General features: G+C 43.8%; 1 protein-coding gene across 1 annotated transcript in view; it reads right to left on the minus strand.

The window, feature by feature from the left end:
• The window catches only part of LOC126215064 (F-box/LRR-repeat protein fbxl-1-like), a 118202-nt gene that overhangs the window by 68221 nt on the left and 23867 nt on the right, over window positions 1-26114 (minus strand). Inside the window, exon 2 of the mRNA XM_049941714.1 lies at window positions 16036-16261. Within this exon, the coding sequence (XP_049797671.1) occupies window positions 16036-16261 (226 nt within the window). The remainder of the gene's footprint in view (window positions 1-16035; window positions 16262-26114) is intronic.

Raw genomic sequence — 26114 nt, forward strand, 5'->3', positions numbered from 1 at the left:
CCAAAACGGCCTTGCTGTGCTGGTACTGCGAACGGCTGAAAGCAAGGGGAAACTACAGCCGTAATTTTTCCCGAGGGCATGCAGCTTTACTGTATGATTAAATGATGATGGCGTCCTCTTGGGTAAAATATTCCAGACGTAAAATAGTCCCCCATTCGGATCTCCAGACGGGGACTACTCAAGAGGACGTCATTATCAGGAGAAAGAAAACTGGCGTTCTACAGATCAGAGCGTGGAATGTCAGATCCCTTAATCGGGCAGGTAGGTTAGAAAATTTAAAAAGGGAATTAGTGAAGTTCGGTGGCAGGAGGAACAAGACTTTTGGTCAGGTGAATACAGGGTTATAAATACAAAATCAAATAGGGGTAATGAAGGAGTAGGTTTAATACTGAATAAAAAAATAGCAGTGTGGGTAAGCTACTACAAACAGCATAGTGAACGCATTATTGTGGCCAAGATAGACTTGAAGCCCATGCCTACTACAGTAGTACAAGTTTATATGCCAACTAGCTCTGCAGATGATGAAGAAATTGAAGAAATGAATGATGAGATAAAAGAAATCATTCGGGTAGTGAAGGGAGACGAAAATTTAATAGTCATGGGTGACTGGAATTCGTTAGTAGGAAAAGAGAGAGAAGGAAACATAGTAGGTGAATATGGATTGGGCGGAAGAAATGAAAGAGGAAGCTGTCTGGTGGAATTTTGCACAGAGCAAAAAAGAAGGTTGTATACATGGAAGAATCCTGGAGATACTAAAAGGTATCAGATAGATTATATAATGGTAAGACAGAGATTTAGGAACCAGGTTTTAAATTTTAAGACATTTCCAGGGGCAGATGTGGACTCTGACCACAATCTATTGGTTATGAGCTGTAGATTAAAACTGAAGAAACTACAAAAAGGTGCTAATTTAAGGAGATGGGACCTGGATAAACTGACTAAGCCAGAGGTTGTAGAGAGTTTCAGGGAGAGCATAAGGGAACAATTCACAGGAATGGGGGAAAGAAATACAGTAGAAGAAGAATGGGTAGCTTTGAGGGATGAAGTAGTGAAGGCAGCAGAGGATCAAGTAGGTAAAAAGACGAGGGCTAGTAGAAATCCATGGGTAACAGAAGAAATATTGAATTTAATTGATGAAAGGAGAAAATATAAAAATGCAGTAAATGAAGCAGGCAAAAAGGAATACAAACGTCTCAAAAATGAGATCGACAGGAAGTGCAAAATGGCTAAGCAGGGATGGCTAGAGGGCAAATGTAAGGATGTAGAGGCTTATCTCATGAGGGGGTAAGATAGATACTGCCTACAGGAAAATTAAAGAGACCTTTGGAGATAAGAGAACCACTTGTATGAACATCAAGAGCTCAGATGGAAACCCAGTTCAAAGCAAAGAAGGGAAAGCAGAAAGGTGGAAGGAGTACATAGAGAGTCTATACAAGGGCGATGTACTTGAGGACAATATTATGGAAATGGAAGAGGATGTAGATGAAGATGAAATAGGAGATACGATACTGCATGAAGAGTTTGACAGAGCACTGAAAGACCTGAGTCGAAACAAGGCCCCGGGAGTAGATAACATTCCATTAGAACTACTGATGGCCTTGGGAAAGCCAGTCATGACAAAACTCTACCATCTGGTGAGCAAGATGTGTGAGACAGGCGAAATACCCTCAGACTTCAAGAAGAATATAATAATTCCAATCCGAAAGAAAGCAGGTGTTGACAGATGTGAAAATTACTGAACTATCAGTTTAAAAAGTCACAGCTGCAAAATACTAACGCGAATTCTTTACAGACGAATGGAAAAACTGGTAGAAGTGGACCTCGGGGAAGATCATTTTGGATTCCGTAGAAATGTTGCAACACGTGAGGCAATACTAACCTTATGACTTATCTTAGAAGAAAGATTAAGAAAAGGCAAACCTACGTTTCTAGCATTTGTAGACTTAGAGAAAGGTTTTGACAATGTTAACTGGAATACTCTCTTTCAAATTCTGAAGGTGGCAGGGGTAAAATACAGGGAGCGAAAGGCTATTTACAATTTGTACAGAAACCAGATGGCAGTATTAAGAGTCGAGGGGCATGAAAGGGAAGCAGTTGTCGGGAAGGGAGTGAGACAGGGTTGTAGCCTCTCCCCGATGTTATTCAATCTGCATATTGAGCAAGCACTAAAGGAAACAAAAGAAAAATTTGGAGTAGGTATTAAAATTCATGGAGAAGAAATAAAAACTTTGAGGTTCGACGATGACATTGTAATTCTGTCAGAGATAGCAAAGGACTTGGAAGAGCAGTTGAATGGAATGGACAGTGTCTTAAAAGGAGGATATAAGACAAACATCAACAAAAGAAAAACGAGGATAATGGAATGTAGTCAAATTAAATCGGGTGATGCTGAGGAAATTAGATTAAGAAATGAGACACTTAAAGTAGTAAAGGAGTTTTGCTATTTGGGGAGCAAAATAACTGATGATGGTCGAAGTAGAGAGGATATAAAATGTAGGCTGGCAGTGGCAAGGAAAGCGTTTCTGAAGAAGAGAAATTTGCTAACATCGAGTATAGATTTAAATGTCAGGAAGTCATTTCTGAAAGTATTTGTATGGATTGTAGCCATGTATGAAAGTGAAAAATGGACGATAAATAGTTCGGACAAGAAGAGAATAGAAGCTTTCGAAATGTGGTGCTACAGAAGAATGCTGAAGATTAGATGGGTAGCTCACATAACTAATGAGGAGGTGTTGCATAGGATTGGGGAGAAGAGGAGTTTGTGGCACAACTTGACAAGAAGAAGGGACCAGTTAGTAGGACATGTTCTGAGGCATCAAGGGATCACCAATTTAGTACTGGAGGGCAGCGTGGAGGGTAAAAATCGTAGAGGGAGACCAAGAGATGAATACACTAAGCAGATTCAGAAGGATGTAGGCTGCAGTAGGTACTGGGAGATGAAGAAGCTTGCACAGCATAGAGTAGCATGGAGAGCTGCATCATACCAGCCTCAGGACTGAAGACCACAACAACAACAATCCATTCTGTTCACCTACTCTTCCGAGTCCTCTCCCGACACTAACAGAAATTACAAAGTCATCAGGAAACTTCACACTTTTAATTTCTTCTTCCTGAACTTTAATTCCATTTGCAAATTTATTCCCGGTTTCCTTTACTGCTCGCTCAGTGAACAGACTGAACGACATCTGGTTTAGGCTACAACCCCATCTTCCTCGCTTCGCAGCACTGCTTCCCTTTCGTCGCATCCGCACGTGGCGGATGCCATGGAATAGCGGGTGCTTAGACAGGGAGCAGATATGATTAGAAGTACGCATAAATGTAGGGTCCTCCTGTATAGGTCAGGCGTTCACTACACGCAGGAACCGGTTACAAGGGTCGCAGAGTATGTGTGGAGTGCACATGTGGGTTTTTTAGGTTAGAGAATTCCCTCCCTACGCCTGACAAGACGCCTCCTGAGACATGGCAAGGTAGGAGTAGGCAAAATGCAACAGGGAATAACAATATTAATCTGCTAATAGTAAACTGCAGGAGCGTCTACAGAAAGGTCCCAGAACTGCTCTCATTAATAAACGGTCACAATACCCACATAGTACTAGGGACAGAAAGTTGGGTGAAACCAGATGCAAAGAGTAATGAAATTCTAAACTCATATTGGAATGTATACCACAGAGACAGGCTGGACAGTGAAGGGGGAGGCGTGTTTATAGCGATAAGAAGTGCAATAGTATCTAGGGAAATTGACGGAGATCTGAAATGTGAAATGATTTGGGTGAAGGTCACGGTTAAAGCAGGCTCAGACATGGTAATTGGATGTCTCTATAGGCCCCCTGGCTCAGCAGCTGTTGTGGCTGAGCACCTGAAGGATAATTTGGAAAATATTTCAAGTAGATTTCCCCGCCATGTTATAGTTCTGGGTGGAGATTTTAATTTGCCGGATATAGACTGGGAGACTCAAACGTTCATAACGGGTGGCAGGGACAAGGAATCTAGTGAATTTTTTTAAGTGCTTTATCTGAAAACTACCTTGAGCAGTTAAACAGAGAACCGACTCGTGGTGATAACATATTAGACCTTCTGGTGACAAACAGAACAGAACTATTTGAAACAGTTAACGCAGAACAGGGAATCAGCGATCATAAAGCGGTTACGGCATCGATGATTTCAGCCGTAAATAGAAATATTAAAAAGGGTAGGAAGATTTTTCTGTTTAGCAAAAGTGACAAAAAGCAGATTACAGAGTACCTGATGGCTCAACACAAAAGTTTTCTCTCACGTACAGATAGTGTTGAGGATCAGTGGACAAAGTTCAAAACCATCGTACAATACGCATTAGATGAGTATGTGCCAAGCAAGATGGTAAGAGATGGAAAAGAGCCACCATGGTGCAACAACCGAGTTAGAAAACTGCTGCGGAAGCAAAGGGAACTTCACAGCAAACATAAACATAGCCAAAGCCTTGCAGACAAACAAAAATTACATGAAGCGAAATGTAGTGTGAGGAGGGCTATGCGAGAGGCGTTCAATGAATTCGAAAGTAAAGTTCTATGTACTGACTTGGCAGAAAATCCTAAGAAATTTTGGTCTTATGTCAAAGCGGTAGGTGGATCAAAACAAAATGTACAGACACTCTGTGATCAAAATGGTACTGAAACAGAGGATGACAGACTAAAGGCCGAAATACTAAATGTCTTTTTCCAGAGCTGTTTCACAGAGGAAGACTGCACTGTAGTTCCTTCTCTAGATTGTTGCATAGATGACAAAATGGTAGATATCAAAATAGACAACAGAGGGATAGAGAAACAATCAAAATCACTCAAAAGAGGAAAGGCCGCTGGACCTGATGGGATACCAGTTCGATTTTACACAGAGTATGTGAAGGAGCTTGCCCCCCTTCTTGCAGCGGTGTACCGTAGGTCTCTAGGAGAGCGTAGCATTCCAAAGGATTGGAAAAGGGCACAGGTCATCCCCGTTTTCAAGAAGGGACGTTGAACAGATGTGCAGAACTATAGACCTATATCTCTAACGTCAATCAGTTGCAGAATTCTGGAACATGTATTATGTTCAAGTATAATGACTTTTCTGGATACTAGAAATATACTCTGTAGGGATCAGCATAGGTTTCGAAAAAGACGATCGTGTGAAACCCAGCTCGCGCTATTCATCCACGAGACTCAGAGGGCCATAGACACGGGTTCCCAGGTAGATGCCGTGTTTCTTGACATCCGCAAGGTGTTCGATACAGTTCCCCACAGTCGTTTAATGAACAAAGTAAGAGCATATGGACTATCAGACCAATTGTGTGATTGCATTGAAGAGTTCCTAGATAACAGAACGCAGCATGTCATTCTCAATGGAGAGAAGTCTTCCGAAGTAAGAGTGATTTCAGGTGTGCCATAGGGGACTGTTGTAGGACCGTTGCTATTCACAATATACATAAATGACCTTGTGGATGACATCGGAAGTTCACTGAGACTTTTTGTGGATGATGCTGTGGTATATTGAGAGGTTGTAACAATGGAAAATTGTACTGAAATGCAGGAGGATCTGCAGCGAATTGACGCACGGTGCAGGGATTGGCAATTGAATTTCAGTGTAGACAATTGTAATGTGCTGCAAATACATAGAAAGAAAGATACCTTATTATTTAGCTACAATATAGCAGGTCAGCAACTGGAAGCAGTTAATTCCATAAATTATCTGGGAGTACGCATTAGGAGTGATTTAAAATGGAATGATCATATAAAGTTGTTCGTCGGTAAAGCAGAAGCCAGACTGAGATTCATTGGAAGAATCCTAAGGAAATGCAATCCGAAAACAAAGGAAGTAGGTTACAGTAAGCTTGTTCACCCACTGCTTGAATACTGCTCAGCAGTGTGGGATCCGTACCAGATAGGGTTGACAGAAGAGATAGAGAAGATCCAACGGAGAGCAGCATGCTTCGTTACAGGATCATTTAGTAATCGCGAATGCATTACAGAGATGATAGATAAAATCCAGTGGAAGACTGCAGGAGAGACGCTCAGTAGCTCGGTACGGGCTTTTGTTGAAGTTTCGAGAACATACCTTCACCGAGGAGTCGAGCAGTATATTGCTCCCTCCTACGTATATCTCGTGAAGAGACCATGAGGATAAAATCAGAGAGATTAGAGCCCACACAGAGGCATATCGACAATCTTTCTTTCCACGAACAATACGAGACTGGAATAGAAGAGGTACTCAAGGTACCCTCCGCCACACACCGTCAGGTGGCTTGTGGAGTATGGATGTAGATGTAGATGTAATCACAGTGGCACTGCTGTTTACTTTAATTCGTACAGCAAGTCCGAGAGATTCCATTAGACAGAGCCTAATCATCATAAATGATCACAATACAGAAACGCCACTATAACCTTCGCTCGTAGACTACTAGTTGGCTCATTGCAGTGTCTTCTTATCCAGTCCAGCAGTGGTGCTACATACATGTACAACCAGAGATGTGGCTTCAAGGCGGCAGTGGATGCGTTCTGCCTGGCACAGTATCGATACTGTACGGCACTGCAACTTTCGTGCCCTTAAACTCTTACATCTGCAGTCTACTTTCTGTACGTGCCATAAATATCCTTTCACTCCCCGTATTTTATGCCAGCTAACTTCAGGGGCAGTATTGCCCTGTGTGTTTCTACATTTCTCTGGAACCAAAACTGACCTTCCTCGAGGTCAGCTTCTACTAGTTTTCCCGTACCTCTGTAAGAGTGATGGCGTGTCAATAAATAAGTTGCAAAGCAGGCTAGAGGCAATAAAAATCAAAGTAACTTCCTGAAATTTGTTTCACTTTGCTACATATTCACATTGTACATTCAGACACCTATCCCACCTTTTTACAAGCCCTCAATAACTGGCAGCAAAGAAGTCTTCCGAGGGTAAGTTGGGACTGTAGGGCAACTGTTCAAAGCATTCCCAATTAAATATTGGTAACAGCTCCCGAATTCGTCTTTCTGTACGAGGGCACGACCACACACTATTCTATTCGTGTACACTTCCCTGCAGCCTCTAAAGGTGTACACGTGCCACTAAATCTGCTGGCAAAGTATGTATGCACGATTTAAACACAGTATAAGGTAAACTGATATTTGTGACTTATTCGTTGACTTGTCCTCACAATGTCAGTATTTTGCAACAGTGGTTTAGTAAACCGTTGGTCCAGTAGAATACACAACTGTAAGCACAGCAACTGCCTTCTCTGGAATTGGAATCGTGACACCCTCCTTGAACTCAGAGAGTATTTTGCCTGTTTCATACATCTTACGAGGTCTGTTCAAATAATTCTAGAACTTTGTCCAAAAAAATTTGTCTACGCTTACCTTCTACTATTTCTACACGCTCTCTTTCAAAATACTCTCCACCACAATTGATAACACTGCTCGCAATGTTGTTTCTACATCCGGAAGCAGTCCTGGTACGCCTCTAGACGGATTACGCAAAACGCTGTCTGAAAATCTTCCTTTACGTCGTCTATCATTGCAGATCTTCGTCCTTTCAAAAGGGATTTCAACTTCGAAAATAAAAAAAAGTCCACAGAGGCCAGGTCTGGAGAGTACGGAGCATCGGGCAGCACAGTGATTTCATTTTTTGTGCTACAGTCGTGCAGCAACAGGGAGAAATGTGTCGACGCGTTATCGTGATGCGAGAGCCGTGAACTGTCTCGCCACTTTTCAGGCTGTTTCCTTCTCACATTTTATTGGGCTTCGTAACACGTCCCAGTCCTACCATCGGTTAACAGTTTGTCCCTGTGGAACAAATTCATGATGAAGATGAACTAATCATTCAAAGTCAAAGAAAACTGTCCGCGTCGCTTTGACATTTGATCTGACCTGATGAGCTAGTTTTGGTGTCGGAGAATCCTTCCCGATCCATTGTGAAGATTGAACCTGAGTCTCACCATCATAACTGTAGTCCCACATCTCATCACCCGTTACGATACTCTTAAGGACCGTCTCATTCTCATTTGCGCGATGCGAGAGCCCTTCACAGGTTGCACGGCGAAAATCTTTCTGGTCTCGACTCACGAGCTGTGGGGCGAATTTGCTGGCAACACATTGCACTCCAATATGCTGTGTCAAGATTTCATGACACGGTGCAATTGAAATGTTACATCCTTCCGAAATCTCTCGGACAGTCAGTCTGTGACTGGATCGCACAATTTTGTCGATGTTACCGACACGAGTGTCGGTGGTAGACGTCGGAGGGTGTCCCGAATGAGGGTCATCTCTAACTTCTGTCCAGCCATTTTTAAACTGTGTCAGCCATTTGTAACACAGAGTACGACTTAATCACTCATCACCGTAGGCTTCCTGCATCGTTTGGAGTGTCTCTGCGGATTTTCTTGAGTTTCGTGCACAATTTAATGCAGATGCATTGCTCCTCTAGCTCTTCCATCTCGAAATTCACAAACTGTGCAATACAACATTCCACTAAATGCAGCACTGAACAATAACTAACAGAAATACAACATTGAAACTTCTGCCGATTACACATTAAACACAAGCATACGCAGATGCCAACCACATTTCACTCTAAATTACAAATTTTCTGGAATATTTTGAACAGACCTTGTACATACACAATGGAATAGTTCTGTCATGGCTGACTCTCCCAAGGATCTCAATAATTCTGAGGGAATGTCATTTTCTCCAGGGGCCTTACTTCAACCTTCAGTGCTCCAATAAATGCTTCTCGCACAATTCTCATTTTCATTTACGTCATCTTCCCTTTGCTTTGAAGTTGATTTCCATTGTAAAGTCCTTCTACACACTCCTTCCACCATTCAGCTTTCTATTCTTTGCGTAGTACTGGCGAGCCATCTGAGCTCTTTACATTCGTACAGCTGTTTCTCTTTTCTCCAAAAGTCATTTTAATGCTCCTCTACATGGCATCTATCTTTCCCCACAGTAATGCGTGCTCCTGTAGCCTTGCATTCATCCATTAGCCATTCCTGCTTAGCAATTTTGCACTTTCTGTACAACTGACACACACACACACACACACACACACACACACACAAGGGCCTCAAGCAAACCATCATCAAACCGAATATCAGAGAAGCCAGTGAGATAGCTTTTCGTGACTGTTCATACATACAATGTGGATCTAGAGCACAGACAAACGTGACGCAGCCTAAGATTGATGGATGTCAGAAGCATAAATAAATGCTACAGTCTCAATCAATGATGATACACTTTGGCCTCTTATGGTTCTCAGTGGCTCACATAATTTATGGTTGTATAATTTTATCAACCAGTGTAATATAATTAACACAAATTTCCTTATGTCTCTCAGTAATTCACATACATTTGTAAATTGATTAAAAATGTTCTATTTTTTATGTGTAATTTATGCAGTTACTCCTGATTACATGTTTACATGCAAAATGAAATAATTAAATACAAGTACATTCTAAATTATTGAAAATTAGATAAAAATTAAAGAATTTTTTAAATTAAGGAACTTAGTACTGTAGAGCAGTACAGATCATTGTCCCAGAAAGTATTATTATTGATGCTGAAATTTATTGACTGTACGGTACTATGAAATATCAAAAATCAGGTTGTTCTGCAAAATAAAATTTTGTCACAAACACTGACTGTCTTTCCTAGCATTTACCCCATCATAAGGCACTACTATTTAACACGATTTGGCAGATTTTGTTTTTATTTTAAATTTGAGACCAGATACCCTTCCTGGTGCCACAGTCACCAGTTAACGTCAGGGAGGAGAGCTGTGGCTGCCACACGACTATGGATCGTGTAAACTTTGTCCTTTGTGTAACCGTATATTACAGATATTTGTACCGAGTGGAGATTGGGGACCAGCCCATCATTTCCCTACACAAGTGCAGGAAACCACCTAAACGCCACACTCGGGCTGACCGAAGTACCAGACCGCCGGTTCTCAACCCCTCACGGGACTCGCCACTCTTTGTCGGGTCCGTGCTCGGCTACCGTGAGGCCAGGCCCCTGCTTTTGCAGCACAGTTTCCCTTCGGTGCTGCACGTATATCCTCACACTGTTCTATTTCTTCTCCCTCGGGGAACGTGTCCGGAACGTTTCTGGAAAGGTGTTTTGCATTTTCAGTGGCCAATATCAGAACAGTCTCTGCACTGTTTTTCATTTCTTTTTTCTTTTCTTGTTACCCTTCTCCTATCCTTCCTCCGTTTCGGCGTTCGAGGTCCTCCTTTTTTCTTCTTCCTCCCCGTGCACCGCCTATGCCTCTGACGCAAAACACGCGAACGGGTAACGTGTAAAACCCAGCCCCGAGTCGACAGCTGGAGTTCGCACGTACCCCCTCGTAGAGGCCGGGCCCGAGGAGAGATGATTGCCTGAGCTGCTACCTTCTCAAATTGCCAATTGGTACGTCTGTCAGGTGTTCGTGAGGTGCAATCTGAAGTGTGAACAATCGTCTGAGGCAAGTGTGCCCCCTTGTGACGGGTGCCCCCCAGTAGTAAGGAGCACGCCGCCGGAGATGCCGAAAATCGTGGGGGATTTTCTCACAACGAGCCAATCGTCTTCACCTTCGACGTCTACAAAACATAAACGGAATGAGGCCGACGATTCAAAAGACCCTCCCAGCTGCACCACGGTTCCACGTGGTTTCACATACTGAAGACGGTCAGTCACTACGCTAAATCCATATATTATCCGGAAAGGTGTCGATGCAACTGCTGGCCCTGTGAACTCCTACTCTCATTTACACAATCTCACTTTGCTTTCGGAGGCTACTTCTGACTCTCAGGCGCGACACTGCTCGCAGCTCCGCTCCTCCGCGGCTATCCCGTCGGTGTCGAGGCCCGCCGAATGCAGAATTCTTCCTGCGGTGTTATTTACACCACGGCGCTCGACGGTCTGACTGAGGCAGAAATTCGAACGTACCTCTCCGATCGGAGTGCCATCGCAGTGTATCGTGTGATAAAAAAGGTAGATGCCTCCTCAGTGCCCGCACGCACTCTGTTTCTCACTTTTGACAGAGTGGTTCTTCCGTCAAAGATCAGAGCAGGATATGAAGTTATCACAGTCAGACTGTATATTCCAAACCCGATGCACTGCTACCGGTGTCACCGTTACGACCACACCTGAGAGTCCTGTCGACTCCCGGCCAAATGTGGAACCTGCGGTAGGGACGCTCACGAGGGCGAGTGCCCACCTCCTTCTCCCCGCTGCAGCGACAGCGGTGACGACCGTGCCGAATCCTCCTGCGATTATCCCGCGTATCTCGACGAGTCGGCTGTCCGGGAGATACGAGTGAAGGAAAAACTGCATTACCCGGCTGCTCGTAAGTTGTCGGCGACTCGTAAACCCCGCGTTCTACCGTCTGGCACCTACAGTACCGTTCTCGCTCTACGGAGGACCCGGCCGTGCAGACGTCCGACCTAATATTTAGCACCGCGATTGTGAAATTGCTCGGTGTCCCGGTAGCATCCCCGTCTCCTCCTCCACCTGTGCGACAAACTTTCGCCTCCCAGGGTTGAGCCACCTGCTACACAACCGGCAGGCATAAAGGACAGAAGGAACACTCCTACAAAGACTTTCTACATCCCTCCAGCCGGCCGACATCAGAGTCTTCCTCTGCCAACCGGAAAGGCTCCGAGAAGTCGAACGGAGGCGACCGGTCTCCTCCTTCGCCGACTCGGAGATCCCCTTCGACGCTGTCGCCACGTGATACCCTCACCTGGCCGAACTCTGTGTCGCCGGTGTGCACTACCGGCTGTTTTTCTGCCCTGGAATACGCGGGCCGACAGACGGAGAATGCCGACACTCCTGTAGACTTCACGCAGTGGGATGTTCCCTCTTCCGTGTCCTGTAGCGACAGGTATACGTAGGCCAGCACTCGGCAGCCGCCGAGGTGACACCCCTCCGTTTTTTCCTCGTCGTGACTCTCCTCCGGTGGAACGTTTGCGTTCTTCGATCCGACGACGACAATTTATGGGTGCTCTTAGAATCACAGTGTCCACTCGTCCTCTGCCTCCGGGAAAACAAAATTGCATCCTCACGACCACTTTGAGCTCTCGCATTTCTTCCCAGTCTGTTTTGACCTCCTCCCCCTCGTGGGGGAGCCTCGTAGCTCGTACGGGATGACGTTTACAGTCGAACCACCTCTCCGATTACCCATCTCCGAGCTGTTGCAGTTTGCCTTTTCCTTCCTCACTTGACCTTTTCCTTGTGTACCATTTATGTCCCTCCGTCATTTGATATCGCCGGGGCAGACTTTCTCGAGTTTATTACTGTGACACGACATTCCGTTCCTCGCACTTTCTCTTCACCACGCCGCACCACGGTCCTTCGGTGGACCGAGGCGTGCCGCGATGCAATTTGCGTGCGGACACGTGCTCTCTGCATTTTTAACCGTAATCCTACAATGGCAAACTGCATTCATTATAAACAGTTGTGTGCACAGTGTCATCACCTTCTTCAGGACAGCAAACAATCTAGTTCGGTTTCATTCACTAGCTCTTTTAACATTCCACTCCCTCGCCCACCGTGTGGGCCGATCTCCGACAGATCTCTGGGATTTTCGGGCCTGACAGTAGCAGACAATGTCACAGTGGACCCTACTGCTATCTCCGACACCTCGGGCTGCCATTTTCCTGCCTTCTCATCCGTCGGAAACGAGTGGAGGAGGCTCGGGCAGGGCAAGCACTTTCTGCTTAACACGTACGACCGCTTCCGGGCAGAGGGCACATTTCCCACAACGGCTCTCGATCTTCCACCATAATCGAGTCCGTCAACACGAGGTGGCGAAGATGAGGTAGCCGAGGAGGTGGAAACGTGGGTTCAACTGTGCCGAGACTGCTCGGTAGCTACAACAGGAAAACACAATTAAGTAGCAGGAGTACAAAATAAGAAAGAATTTATTACTTAACTTTGCTGCAGTCCACGATCAGTTGGTCATCAATTATAGAAGGCGCGACTAGACTGAGCATCTGTAGAATGACATAATATACAAGTTACAAATCGTGCAGTGATGAATTAATGTCTCGTAATCTCAAATGTGGAATTCGGTGAATTTAAAGACTAACTTGGAAGGGAGCTACAGAGACTCGACGGCAGCAATACTGAGCTGCAGACAACGACTAACGTCGGCGCTGGCTGACCACTGAGCGCGGCTACGAACTGTAGACTGGCACAACTGCGCTACTCTCCTGCTGCACACGAAGTGGCCCGGCGGTGCCTCGTGGCAAGCGTAACTACTGCGACTGGCTGTGTACTCTTTGGCTAACACAGCCATGCTTCTGTTCCATTTATCGAGAGAATCACATCCGGCGGATCGGTGTCTCTGGCGGTGGTGTGGTCGTACGACTGATGACATCACATCCCTGATTCTGGCACGAAGCCACTGTCGTACCCATATCTAAGTCCGGTAAGGACAAACACCTCCCTTCTAGCTACTGCCCCATTTCTCTCACCAGCTGTGTTTGCAAGGTGACGGAACGTACGATTCTCGCAATTTACTAAGCACTGCACACTGTAGATTTAGTTGCAGTCGACCATCTCGTCACTTCGTCCACCCGTGTCACGAACGGTTTGCTGCGGAACTCCCAGATTGTGGCCACGTTTTTCGATGTGGAGAAAGCCTACGACAACTGCCGGAGGACCGGTATCCTCTGTCCTCTCTACAGGTGGGGCTTCGGTAGCCGCATATCCCGTTTCCTTCAGGAATTTTTAAAAGACCGAGTTTTCAAAGTACGTGTGGGTTCTGCCTTGTCGGACACCTTTATCCGGGAAAACAGTGTGCCTCGAGGTTCCATCCCGAGTGTCGTCCTCTTCGCTATCGCCATTAGTCCCGTAATGGCCCGACTCCCACCGGACTTCTTTGGCTCCCTTTTTGTTGACGATTTCGCATCTACTCCAGTTCTCCACTGACTCGGCTCATCGAGCAGCGTCTTCAGCGATGTCTCGATCGTCTCTACTTGTAGAGCGCGGACAGTGGCTTTCGTTCTTCTGTTGACAAAACTGTTTGTACATATTTCTTGTGGTGCAACGGGTTTCTTCCGCCATCTTTGCACCTCAGACCTGTACCTCTTCAGTTTGTCGAAACTATGAAATTCCTGGGTCTCACGCTCGATAGGAAACTTTCTCGGTCCTACCACGTGTCTTACCTAACAGCCCACTGTATGCAGTCCCTCAATGTCGTACGTGTCCTCAGTGGTACTTCCCGGGGAGCAGATCGAACCACCCTCCACTGTTTGTACCGGTCCCTTTTCCATTCAAAACTAGACTAGGGGTGTTTCGTTTTTGCATCTGCACATCTGTCCCTCTTATCCTGTTTCAATACTATTCACCATTGTGGCATCTGTTCGGTCACTGGCACCTATTCACTAGACCGGCTGAGAGTCTCTATGCTGAAGCTGCCAAACTACCGCTATCCTACTTTCTCCTCAACAGGTCAGCACACCGTTTGTCTGCCGTGCAGGCCACCCACCCTATGCCTCCTTCTTCAATGACTCCTTTGATCGCCAGCATGGGGCACGTCCCTCTTCTCTGTTACCTCCCGGAGTTCACTTTCGGCTCTTCCTCCGACAGCTTAACTTCACAATACCTGCCACCTTCCTGACGCGTGTGAACCCTTCACCAGCTCGACTTCACGCAGCGGCCCGTGTTCGCCTCAGCCTCCATTCGCTTCCTGAGGACACTACTCCCAGCCTCGCTCTATCGCCTTCAGTTTCACGACCTTCACACGGAAATTCACAATAGTACCTTTGCGTATACTGACAGCTCTCGAACTGACCGTGACGTCAGGGGTGCCTTCGTCATTGGCACCGACATTCTACATTTCTGACACGGGTGCGTACGACCCTGCACCCTAAAACAAAAAAAGGAGACCCGGTCGTTAATCTGCTGCACAGAGCTGATCCGCGTCTGGCTTCCCTCGCTGTCACCCGAGGTAGCACGCTGCAGCTAAGCTGTACGAGAAGCTGCTTCCTGGACAAGACTAATTACACTCTACCGTAATGATAAAAAATTACAGTTGAGAACATGAGGAGAGAAGCCAGTATCAAGTAGTATCTGTCCCAGACAGCAACAGGCATCACACAACAGAGCTAGGCACTGGCTCCTCCATCATCTGGGGTCTCTGTCTCAAGTCGGTTTAATGACTGAAACCAATTACTGACACCACATATAAAACAAATGTGTGATCCCGGTTGCTACTTTTTATTATTCTATTAACCGTGTTTGTCGAGTTTGGTCATTCCATCAAAAATTCTCACACTACAGAAATAAGCAAATTGTCAATTGCATCTTAATCAATTTCACCCAAATTTGGAAGACATGCTGCTTGCTGTATCACATTCAGCACTATGGGAGTTAGAACTTCCTAGCTTCCACAGGAGTGGAATATGGGCACAAAAGGGTTTCCTACCACTGACATGTAGGCTGCCCTGCATTACTGGCATGTCATGTGAGTAGTATCTGCACGACTTGCAGTGGCACGGCTGAGCAAGGTGGGGTGGGGGCGCAGGAGAGACTGACGGTGAGAAAGGGAGGAGGAGGAAGCTGAGAGAGAGAAGGGGAGGAAGAGATGGGCAGAGAGAGAGAGTAGGGAAGAGGTGGGAGTAGGGAAGAGGGGGGAGGATGAGGGAGACAGGGAGAGGAAGAAGTGGACACAGCAAGCGAGAGGAGGACGTGTGTGTAATATATGTGTCAAAAGTGTATGTGACCGAAGCCACAGGGAAAAGGCTAGTTAACGATAGTATGAGAAATGTAACTTACAATATAACTTTAACAGGTAACTGTAGTCCAAAAATAAGTTAAAAAATGAAAAAAAAAGAAGAAACATACCATGTATGAACTCTAGGAGTGATCTCAAAGCAAGTTGAGAGGTTCCACATTGCTAAATTTTGAATCACGTGCACTTTCTGCTTCTCAGAAGCACACGTATCTTTTAACCTGTCCAATCCCTCACTATAAAGTACAGAAAACAGGAATCGTCCGTCTGGTTAAAAACAGTACTCGCACAAGTGGGCCCTCATTTATATCTCACACTATAGCTGAAGGTTCAACTTACCGAGTAGTTCATCTTCTGACAGCCGTGAAGCTGCAAAGTTGTCAGATTCGGACAGTTCCTGCAGATCTTGCGTAAGATGCGAGCTCTGGTACCGCGCATCATCGTAAATGTCCGCAGTTGTGGCATCGTACCGGCTGTCCGTAGGACCTCTCTGTCCGTCTTCTCACACCTGCAGTGCGCGCACTCGGAGCAGGTGACGCCGCAGCAGCTCCTCCCGTTCTGTGCCCTGCAGTGTGAGAGGCGCACAATGAGGAAACACGTAATGATCGAATTCTTATACTTTGACGTAAGTTTCGTGCCTAAAACTACTCTCGTTAACTGTGTAGTCAATTTATAGTGAATTAATCCACAAGATCCTGAAGGCAGCAAATACTGGTGCCCAGGTTGACGTTCCTCGACTTTTGGAAGATGTCTGACAGGATTCCACACTGTAGCCTAATAAACAAAAGATGAGCGTACGGAATATTGGACCAGTTTTGTGACTGAACAGAAGAGCTCCTAACAAATGGAGCATGGTATGCCATTCTTAGTAAAGAGAAACCTTCAGACATATTAGTAACCTCTGGAAGTTTTTAAAAGATGTCATTTTCACTTTTAGCTGTAACTGTTTTTATTGTGCTATTGCAATTTTGGATTATAAGCCACTGTCTCGTAACAAGAACCGACACGACCTCACTGTGCCAGTACTGCGAACAGTTAAATGTGGCAGGAAAATACAGCTGTTAGTTTTCCTGAGGGCGTGCTGCCTCTACTGTGTAGTTAAACGATAATGGCATTCTCTCGGGTAAAATATTCTGGAGGTAAAATAGTTCCCCATTCGGGTCTCCACGTGGGTCCGATAAGGAGGATGTCGTCGTCGTGAAAAACCAAACATACAATCTACAGGTGAGGTCATAGGCTGCTAGATCCCTTAATTGGGCAGGTAGGTTGGAAAATTTAAAAAGGGAACTGGATGATTTGAAGTTGGATATTGTGAGAATTAGTGAAGTTCTGTGGCAAGTGGAAAAGGAGTTTCAGTCAGGTGAGTACAGGACCATAAATACAAATCAAATAGGGTAGTGCAAGAGTAGGTTTAATAATGCATACAAAATAGGAGTCCATGCAAGCCAAAAACGGATATGAAGCCAACATTCACCACAGTAGTACAGGTTTATATACCAAGTAGCTCCACAGATGATGAAATAAAAGAAATTGTTCAGACACATAGTTAATGTGGAGAAAAATTTAGTTGTGACAGGGTACTAATTCCTGCTGTCGATGTGCACTAAGGTCGTAAGCTGAAGCGAAGACTCGTTATTTTTCGTATATCAAACAATCGAAACTCGAGGTACGAACACCAACAATGTAGGAAGAGACGGACTGCTAGTTACCATAAAGAAGACACATCAGGTTGCAGTCAGATGAGATTAAAAGGCACTCACACATATAGCTTTTGGCCACAGCCTGTGTCAGTAAAGACACACACACACACACACACACACACACACACACACACACACCATGCACACATGATCACCAATCCAGCGTCTTGGGCTGGAATGCACATCACATTGATCACATTGGTTGCAGCAGCTATTTGATTTGGAGACGTAGGGGCTTGCACAGGAAAGAGTGGCAGGGGGAAGTGCATCACACGAATCTTTGGAATGAAAAGCAGAACAATAACAACAATACGGCACTGAATCTTAAGTGTGACAAAGGCATGTAAGCCAAAATTGCAATAGCATTGTAACAAAGGACGTTGATACCCCAGAGGAGTGCTGTAGGACCGTAACTGTCCACAGTGTGTATAAGTGACCTTGTGCAGAACATCAAGAGGCCCATCAGTCAGTTTGCAGAGGACTGACACTTGGTGCACTGACTGTTAGTTGACCCTCAAAGTAAACAAATTAACATATTGCGCATAAATAAACAGAAAGACCCATTACTGGACAATTACACAATTGCCAAACAATCCCTGGAAGCAGCCATATTTATTACATTGGAATATGTGCACAGAGCATTTTAAAATAGAATATCCTTGTAAAACTAAGTGTAGGAAAAGGTTGATGCCACACTGAGATTAGCTGACCACCCACAAAGAAACTAGTCCAAAAGTCCTCGTTCAGCCAATACAGTGGAACCTCACTTAATAAGCAGCTCCCACAATGTGCAATTCACATAATGAGCTAAACAAATTATTAAAAACAGACGCGCTTAACAAACACGAGTCACGACGATTTAGTGCAACGTCACCAGCCGTATGCACGCGGTGGGGGAAATGGTCGCCAATATGAGCAACTTTCATTGTCAGCAGCAGCATATCAATAATGTCTTTAGTACATACCACAGTCCGGGTTTAGTGCTCTTCCTGCTACCACCTTACTGCAGCTTGCAATCACACATTTTTTCTAAAATAGTGTTCCCACAGTGTTTTTTATGCAAAAATTTTAATAAGCTTCTTAAAAATGTCCCAGAAGCTAAAGCTGCAAGAATATGACCGTAAGAGTAAGAAAATGACCTTAGAAATGAAATGTAAAATCATTGAAAAATGCTGACGTGGTGTGAGCATTGCCGATTTAGCATCACCTATTTGCACTATCCTCAAGAACCGGGACAAGATTAAGGAGACAGATGCTGCAAAGCGAGTGGCACGAACATCCAAACAACGGTTTCGTACTCTGGACGATACTGACAGGTCGTTCCTTATACGGATAAAATGGATAAATGAAAAGCGATTGCAAAACACTATTAATGAGAACATAATTTGTGAAAAGGTGAGAACGATTCACTGATCTCTTTAAGAAGACACCAGTATCATCAGCGGGCACAGAAGTGTTTAAGGGAAGCGGTGGGTGGTCCGAGAAGTTTAACAGAAGAACTAGCGTCCACTGCACGGCGGACACAGAGGCAGCAGAGAGCTTTCGTCAGAAACTTCAAAATGCTCGTAGATTCTGAGTGTTATCTGCCACAGCAGGTTTTTAATTGTGATGAGACAGGTCTGTTCTGGAAAAAGATACTGAAGCATACCTCTGTAAGAGCAGAGGAGAATGCATTACCCAGGTGTGAGACAACCAAAGGTGATCTCACACTGCTATTCTGTGCCAATGCGAGAGATTATTTGAAAATTAAACCTCTCCCTGTTTACCATTCAGAAACTCTTCAAGCCTTCAAAAAGTGTAAAGGGCACAAGAGCAGGTTAAATGTGATGTGGAGTCCGACAACAAGGCTCGGGTGACACACGATCTTTTTTGTGATCAGATCGACGAAGTTTTCGGTCCTTTGACGAAAAAATATTCTCTCGAGATTAATCTACCGCTCTGTATCTCGCTCATTATGGACAACGCTCCTGCCTATTCTACAATCCTCCGGGCCTACAAGACCACTTCCTTGAAGAATTTCAATTCATGAAAATCCGTTACCCCAGCCTATGGACCAGTAAATTATTCCTAATTTTAAGAAGCCCTACACTAAGGCACTCTTCAGGCATTTCTTTGAGTCGACTGAAGTTACCAATCTCACTCTCAGAGAGTTTTGGAAATATCACTTACACACGATTACCTGTGTCAAGATGACCAAAAAGGTGTGGGATGGGATTACCGAGAGAACTCTCACTTCTACTCGGAAGAAGCTTTGGCCAGAGTGCACTGTAGAATGTGACTCGGAGGCAATAGAGTCGGTCCTGTGGAGCCTGTAGTCAATGAGATTGTGTCTCTGTCAAGAGCACGGGACCAAAAGTGGACAACAGTGATATCAATCAGCTCGTGGAAGATTACAGCCGAGAAATGAGCACCGAAGAGCTTATAGAGTTGCAGTGTGTTTCACGGCAGGAAGTTGTGGAGAGGAGTTCTTCAAAGGGGGAGGAAGAGGAGAAAGAGGAGGCGGCAGTAACAGCAAAGCGGCAATCTTCTGGTCCCATACGAGAAATGCTGAAAGTGTGGGAATTGGTTGCATCGTCCACTGAAAATCGTCACCCCAAAAAAAGTCAGTCCGTAAGTTTAAGTAAACGCAGTCGACAATACAACATAAGAATCGGCTTAATTTTTCAAGGAACTCCACAACAGCACACAAGAAGTGACCCGTGAGGAAACTCTTCAGTTTCGATTTGAAAGTGCGTGGATTACTGCTAAGATTTTTGAATTCTTGTGGTAGCTTATTGAAAATGGATGCAGCAGTATACTGCACACCTTTTTGCCTACGAGTCAAGGAAGTACGATACAAAGGCAGGTCGGATTTATGCCGAGGATTAACTGAGTGAAAGCTGCTTATTCTTGCGAATAAGCTGATATTGCAAATAAGCTGATATTGCTAACAAGAAATGGCAGTAAAGAATATATAAATTGAGAAGCCAATGTCAAAATACCCAGACTAGTGAACAGGGGCCGACAAGAGGTTCGCAAACTTACACCACTTATTGCCCAAACCACCCATTTCTGAGCCAAAAATATCCTTTTAGAATATGAAGAGTTACCCCAAAATACCGTATGACATAAGTGAATTGAAATAAGCAAAGTAGACTAATTTTCATGTCGAACCATCAGTTACTTCAGATACCGTTCGAATAGTACAAATGGCAGCATTAAGTCTTTGAATGAGATCCTGAACGTGGGCTTTTCCACGTCAGTTTACTATCTATCTGAACACCCAGAAATTTGAACTGTTCAGTTTCATTAATCATATGCCCATTCTGTGAAATTAAAATGTCAGGTTTTGTTGAATTACGTGTATAAACTCTAAAAATGAGTCTTACTGTGATTTAATGTTAGTTTATTTCCCAGAAGCCATGAACTTGGGTCATGAACTGCACTATTTGAAACCAAGCCATTGTTGCACACAACATCCCTTACTACCAAGCTAGTGTCGTCAGCAAACAGAAATATTTTAGAGTTACCCATAATACTAGAGGGCATATCATTTACATAAATAAGGAACAGGAGTGGCCCCATCACTGATCCCTGGGGCACCCCCCATTTGACAGTACCCCACTCAGATCCCACATCACAGACATTCTCAACATTGTGAGTAATGACCTTTTGCTATCTGTTCCTAAAGTAAGAGATGAACCAATTGAGCTACTCTCCCTATTCTGTAATGGACCAACTTATGGAGCTATATTCGGTGATCAAAACAATCAAACATCTTAGTTAAATCAAAAACTATGCCTAGCATTCAAACCCTTTTGTTTAACCTATCCAGTACCTCACAGAGAAAAGAGAATATAGCATTTTCAGCTGTTAAACGATTTCTAAAGCCGAACTGTACATTTGATAGCAAATCGTGTGACATAAAATGATCAATAACTTTAGCAAACACTGATGGCATAGAAATAGGTCTAAAACTGTCTACATTATCCCTTTCTATAAAGCAGCTTTACTTCTGACAAGGGAACCTCCCCATCGCACCCCCCTCAGATTTAGTTAAAAGTTGGCACAGTGGATAGGCCTTGAAAAGCTGAACACAGATCAATCGAGAAAACAGGAAGAAGTTGTGTGAAACTATGAAAAAAATAAGCAAAATATACAAACTGAGTAGTCCATGCGCAAGATAGGCAACATCAAGTATGGTGTGACCTCAGGAGCGCCGTGGTCCCGTGGTTAGCGTGAGCAGCTGCAGAACGAGAGGTCCTTGGTTCAAGTCTTCCCTCCAGTGTAAAGTTTAATTTTTTATTTTCAGACAATTATCAAAGTTCAGGCACTTACACATAACCAACTTCGCTCTCCAAAATTCCGGAACATGTTCAGATTTGCTTGGACATATGCAGGATTTGACGGTCTGCACACGGAAAAATTTGAAAATGTTAAAAACATACGTTTTGACAGAGCACAGAGAAAACAGTGCGACTGTGAAACCGTTGCATTCATTTGTTGCAGTTTATGAGACAAACTCTTATGTTTTCATCACTTTTTTGGGAGTGATTATCACATCCACAAGAAAACCTAAATTGGGCAAGGTAGAATCTTTTTACCCATTCGCCAAGTGCACAAGTTAGGTGGATCGACAACATATTCTTGTCATGTGATGCACATGCCGTCACCAGTGTCGTATAGAATATATCGGACGTGTTTTCCTGTCGAGGAATTGGTTGACCTATGCCCTTGCGATCAAATGTTTTCAGTTCCCATTGGAGAGACACGTCCTTTCGTCTACTAATCGCACGGTTTTGCAGTGTGGTCGCAAAACACAGACACTAAACTTATTACAGTGAACAGAGACGTCAATGAACGAATGGACAGATCATAACTTTGCGAAAATAAAGAAAAAAAACTTTTCACTCAAGGGAAGAATTGAACCAAGGACCTCTCGTTCCACAGCTGCTCACGCTAACCACGGGACCATGGCACTCCTGAGCTCACACTAGCCTTGATGTTGCATATCTTCCACATGGACTACTCAGTTCGTATATTTTGCTTATTTTTTTGATAGTTCCACACAACTTCTTCCTGTTTTCTCAATTGTTTTGTGTTCAGTTTTTCAAGGCCTATCCACTGTGCCAACTTATAACTAAATCTCAGGGGAGTGCGATGTGGAGGTTCCCTTGTGAGTATTTTAATTGTTCAGGAAACTTACCATACCTAAAGGAAAAATTACAAATATGGCTAAGTACAGGGCTTACATGTGCATCACTGTACTTTAATACTCTGCAGGGCACTCCATCATATCCATGAGAATCCTTAGTCTTCAGTGATTTAATTATTGACTAAATCTCCCCCTTGTCAGTATTTCAGACATCAGCCTTGGAAAGGCATTTTCTAAGAGAACCTTATGATTCCCTGTATAAATTAAATTTTTATTTAATTCACCAGCAATGCTCAGACAATGATTGTTAAATACTGTACATATATCTGATTTAACAGTAACAGAAATATTTTTACTACGAACTGACTTTATATTGTCAACCTTCAGACACTTCCTTCACAACTGACCATACGGTCTTAATTTTATCCTGTGAATTAGCTATTCTATTTGCGCACCACATACCTTTGCCTTTCTAGTAATATTTTTAAGCACCATACAATATAGCTTGCAATGGGCAACTGTAGGTTGTTTGTGACTACTTCTAACATTTTGATATAATTCCCGCATTGTTCTACATGATACCCTTACCCCAGTAGTCAGCCACCCAGGCTGCCTTTTACTGCTAGTACCCCATGTAGAACGTTCTAATGGAAAGCAGCTCTGAAAGAGCACGAGCAATGTGTTAAGGAAAGCGTTATATTCATCATCTATGTTATCGGCACTATAAACATCCTGATTGTTCCTTGACGAGTTTTAAAAAACTCTCAATTGCCCTTGTATTAACTTTTCTACACAGTTTGTAATTATATGTGTCATTCGTTTGAGTACACAAGCCTTTTAGAGCTAAAATTTGTGCATCATGGTCTGAAAGGACATTCACCCTTTTACTAACAGAATGCCCATCTGGTAATGAAGAATGAATAAAAATATTGTCTATGGCTGTGCTACTGTTCCCCTGCGCCCTAGTAGGAAAAAACACAGTCTGTATCAGATCACACGAATTTAGGAGATCTACCAACACCATTTTTCTTGCACAATCATATACAAAATTAACATTGAAGTCACCATGTATAACTACTTTCTGGTACTTCTTATAAAGTGAATCGAGAACCCTCACTAGCTTGAGCAGAAATACTGTGAAGTCAGAGATAGGGGACCTATAAACAACAATTAGAAGCTTAGTTTCGCTAAATTCAGCTGCCCCTGCACAACATTCAAATATCTGTTCAGTGCAGTGCCGTGATACGTCTATGGACTCGAATGGAATACTGCTTTTTACGTACATGGCCACTCCCCCATCCTGCAAGGAACTGCTTGAAAAACAGCCATCTAATCTGTATCCTGGTAAAAGAAGCCTCTGAATTGTCAAATTATTTATGTGATGCTCTGATATACCAATAATTTCAGAGTCAACATCTATAAGCAGTTCACTAACTTTATCTCTAATACCTCTTATATTTTGATGAAATACGCTAATTCCTTCTCTACTCGGAAACATGATGTCCTCTGACAGTGATTCCTTAGTTAGAGGGGCTTCCTTTAAGCAGGTATACCTATCAGCTGACTTCAATCTAAAAAAGGTGCAGCTCTAACACCAACTACTACAGGAATTTTTCCACAAGTGATCCCACCACCCCCTCCCACTACACTGTCACCTATAAGCTTTGCCAGCCTCCCCTCCCTATATCTTTTGAGGTGCAGGCCACGCCTAGTGAAACCTGATCTACTGATAAGACTGTACTGGCACAATTGCAATGTGACCCATCCCCTCTGCCACCAGTGCCTTCTCCAGCACCATGTTAACGTGCCTAATAGCCACATTAAGATGAGGCCAATTGTGATGCTGAAACGCTGCGCGAAATGCACGTAGTGTCACGTTTGGGTAGCTATCTTTACCAGGTCACCACCTACTTCACATTCCCTGTCCCTATCACGTACGTAATACTGTATGCATAATTTTCTTTGAACAAATGGCACAAGGAAGATAAAACTTTCTGTACTTTTTCTGCACGGAACGCATTATCATATTTTACGTCACTTTATACGGGATAAACAGTGTTTTGCACTACGAGTAAGATTCCGGAACGAATTGTGCTCACTGTGCGAGGTTCCACTGTATTTGAATATTGCTCGTGAGTCTGGGATCTGTAACAAATAGGACTGATAGAAGAAACAGACAATACCCAAAAGTAGAGCAGGACATTTTGTCACATAATAATAATAAAGATTTTATTGTCTTTAGGCCATTACAGCAATTGACAACGTCAAATGAAGTTACAATTTATAATACAGTGTGATAAGGTATTGTCTACTGAAATATTTTAGCTTATATTACAATAAATGTACAGTGGGTCATCTGTTGGATTACTGCATTTTACATTTGAAGAATTCATTGATATCATAGAACGGGTGGGCAATAAACCATTCATGCAGTCTTTCTTTGAATGTATGTTCAGGAAGATCCTGTATAGCATGTGGGACCTTATTAAATAGCTTGTGCCCTGTGACTTCATAGCTATTTATTGATTTTGATAGTCTGTGGTAAGACGTGTATATGGTTGGTTGGTTAGGGGAAGGAGACCACACAGCATGGTCATCGGTCTCATCGGATTAGGGAAGGATGGGGAAGGAAGTCGGCCGTGCCCTTTCAGAGGAACCATCCCGGCATTTGCCTGGAATGATTTAGGGAAATCACGGAAAACCTAAATCAGGATGGCCGGACGCGGGATTGAACCGTCGTCCTCCCGAATGCGAGTCCAGTGTCTAACCACTGCGCCACCTCGCTCGGTACGTGTATATGTGTTTGATGCTTCTTGTGTTGTAACAATGTACATTTTCTCTACGTTTCACATCTTGTAGGTTCTTCTTCGTAAAGGTTCATTTAGTAAGTGTGAAAGCATCGAGGAGATGTCCAGTCAACTCAAATGGTAGACAGTGCGAGAGGAGTGTCGTGTACCACAGAATAGCTTACTTTTACAATTACGAGTGCATACGTTCCCAGAAGTCAACCTCTCGGAAGTCCACCAGTATATCGATCCTTCCTTTGTACAGCATATCCCAACAGGAACGGTCAATATTCGGAGGTACGACAGGAATGATCGACTGAAGCAAAAAATTTTTTAGGAATGGGCTGTAAAATGTGCCTGTGGTCATACCTTAAAAGCTATGACCACTGGTTCATCTTTGCTATTTTGAAAAACATCTCTTCTACTGAATAAATGTTTGTAGCTCTTAAGCTACACACTTAAGAGCCCCTGCTTACTGGAAATTTTTTCCTTGTTTTGATCCATACCACCACCTCTCAAAATGTGGAAAGCAGAGAGCTTGCAGTACAAGGGACTTGTTACACAATATACAGGGTGTATTCATAGCTCTTATTGTATGTACTTTAGAGCCCATGCTTATGTGACGTTTTTTGTTTACAATGATCGTTTCTGTCACGTTCCCAAATCCTGGGACACTCTGTAGATGCACATGTGGATATAGGATAATGCTAGAATATTGCACACTTTTTACTTGCTTTTGGTCGATACAACATTGAAGGTTTTTTCTTACCTCAAAAATAAGATGTGTACTGAAATTAC

The sequence above is a fragment of the Schistocerca nitens genome, chromosome 12 (assembly GCF_023898315.1).
Source record: "Schistocerca nitens isolate TAMUIC-IGC-003100 chromosome 12, iqSchNite1.1, whole genome shotgun sequence".
Taxonomy (NCBI): Eukaryota; Metazoa; Arthropoda; class Insecta; order Orthoptera; family Acrididae; genus Schistocerca; species Schistocerca nitens.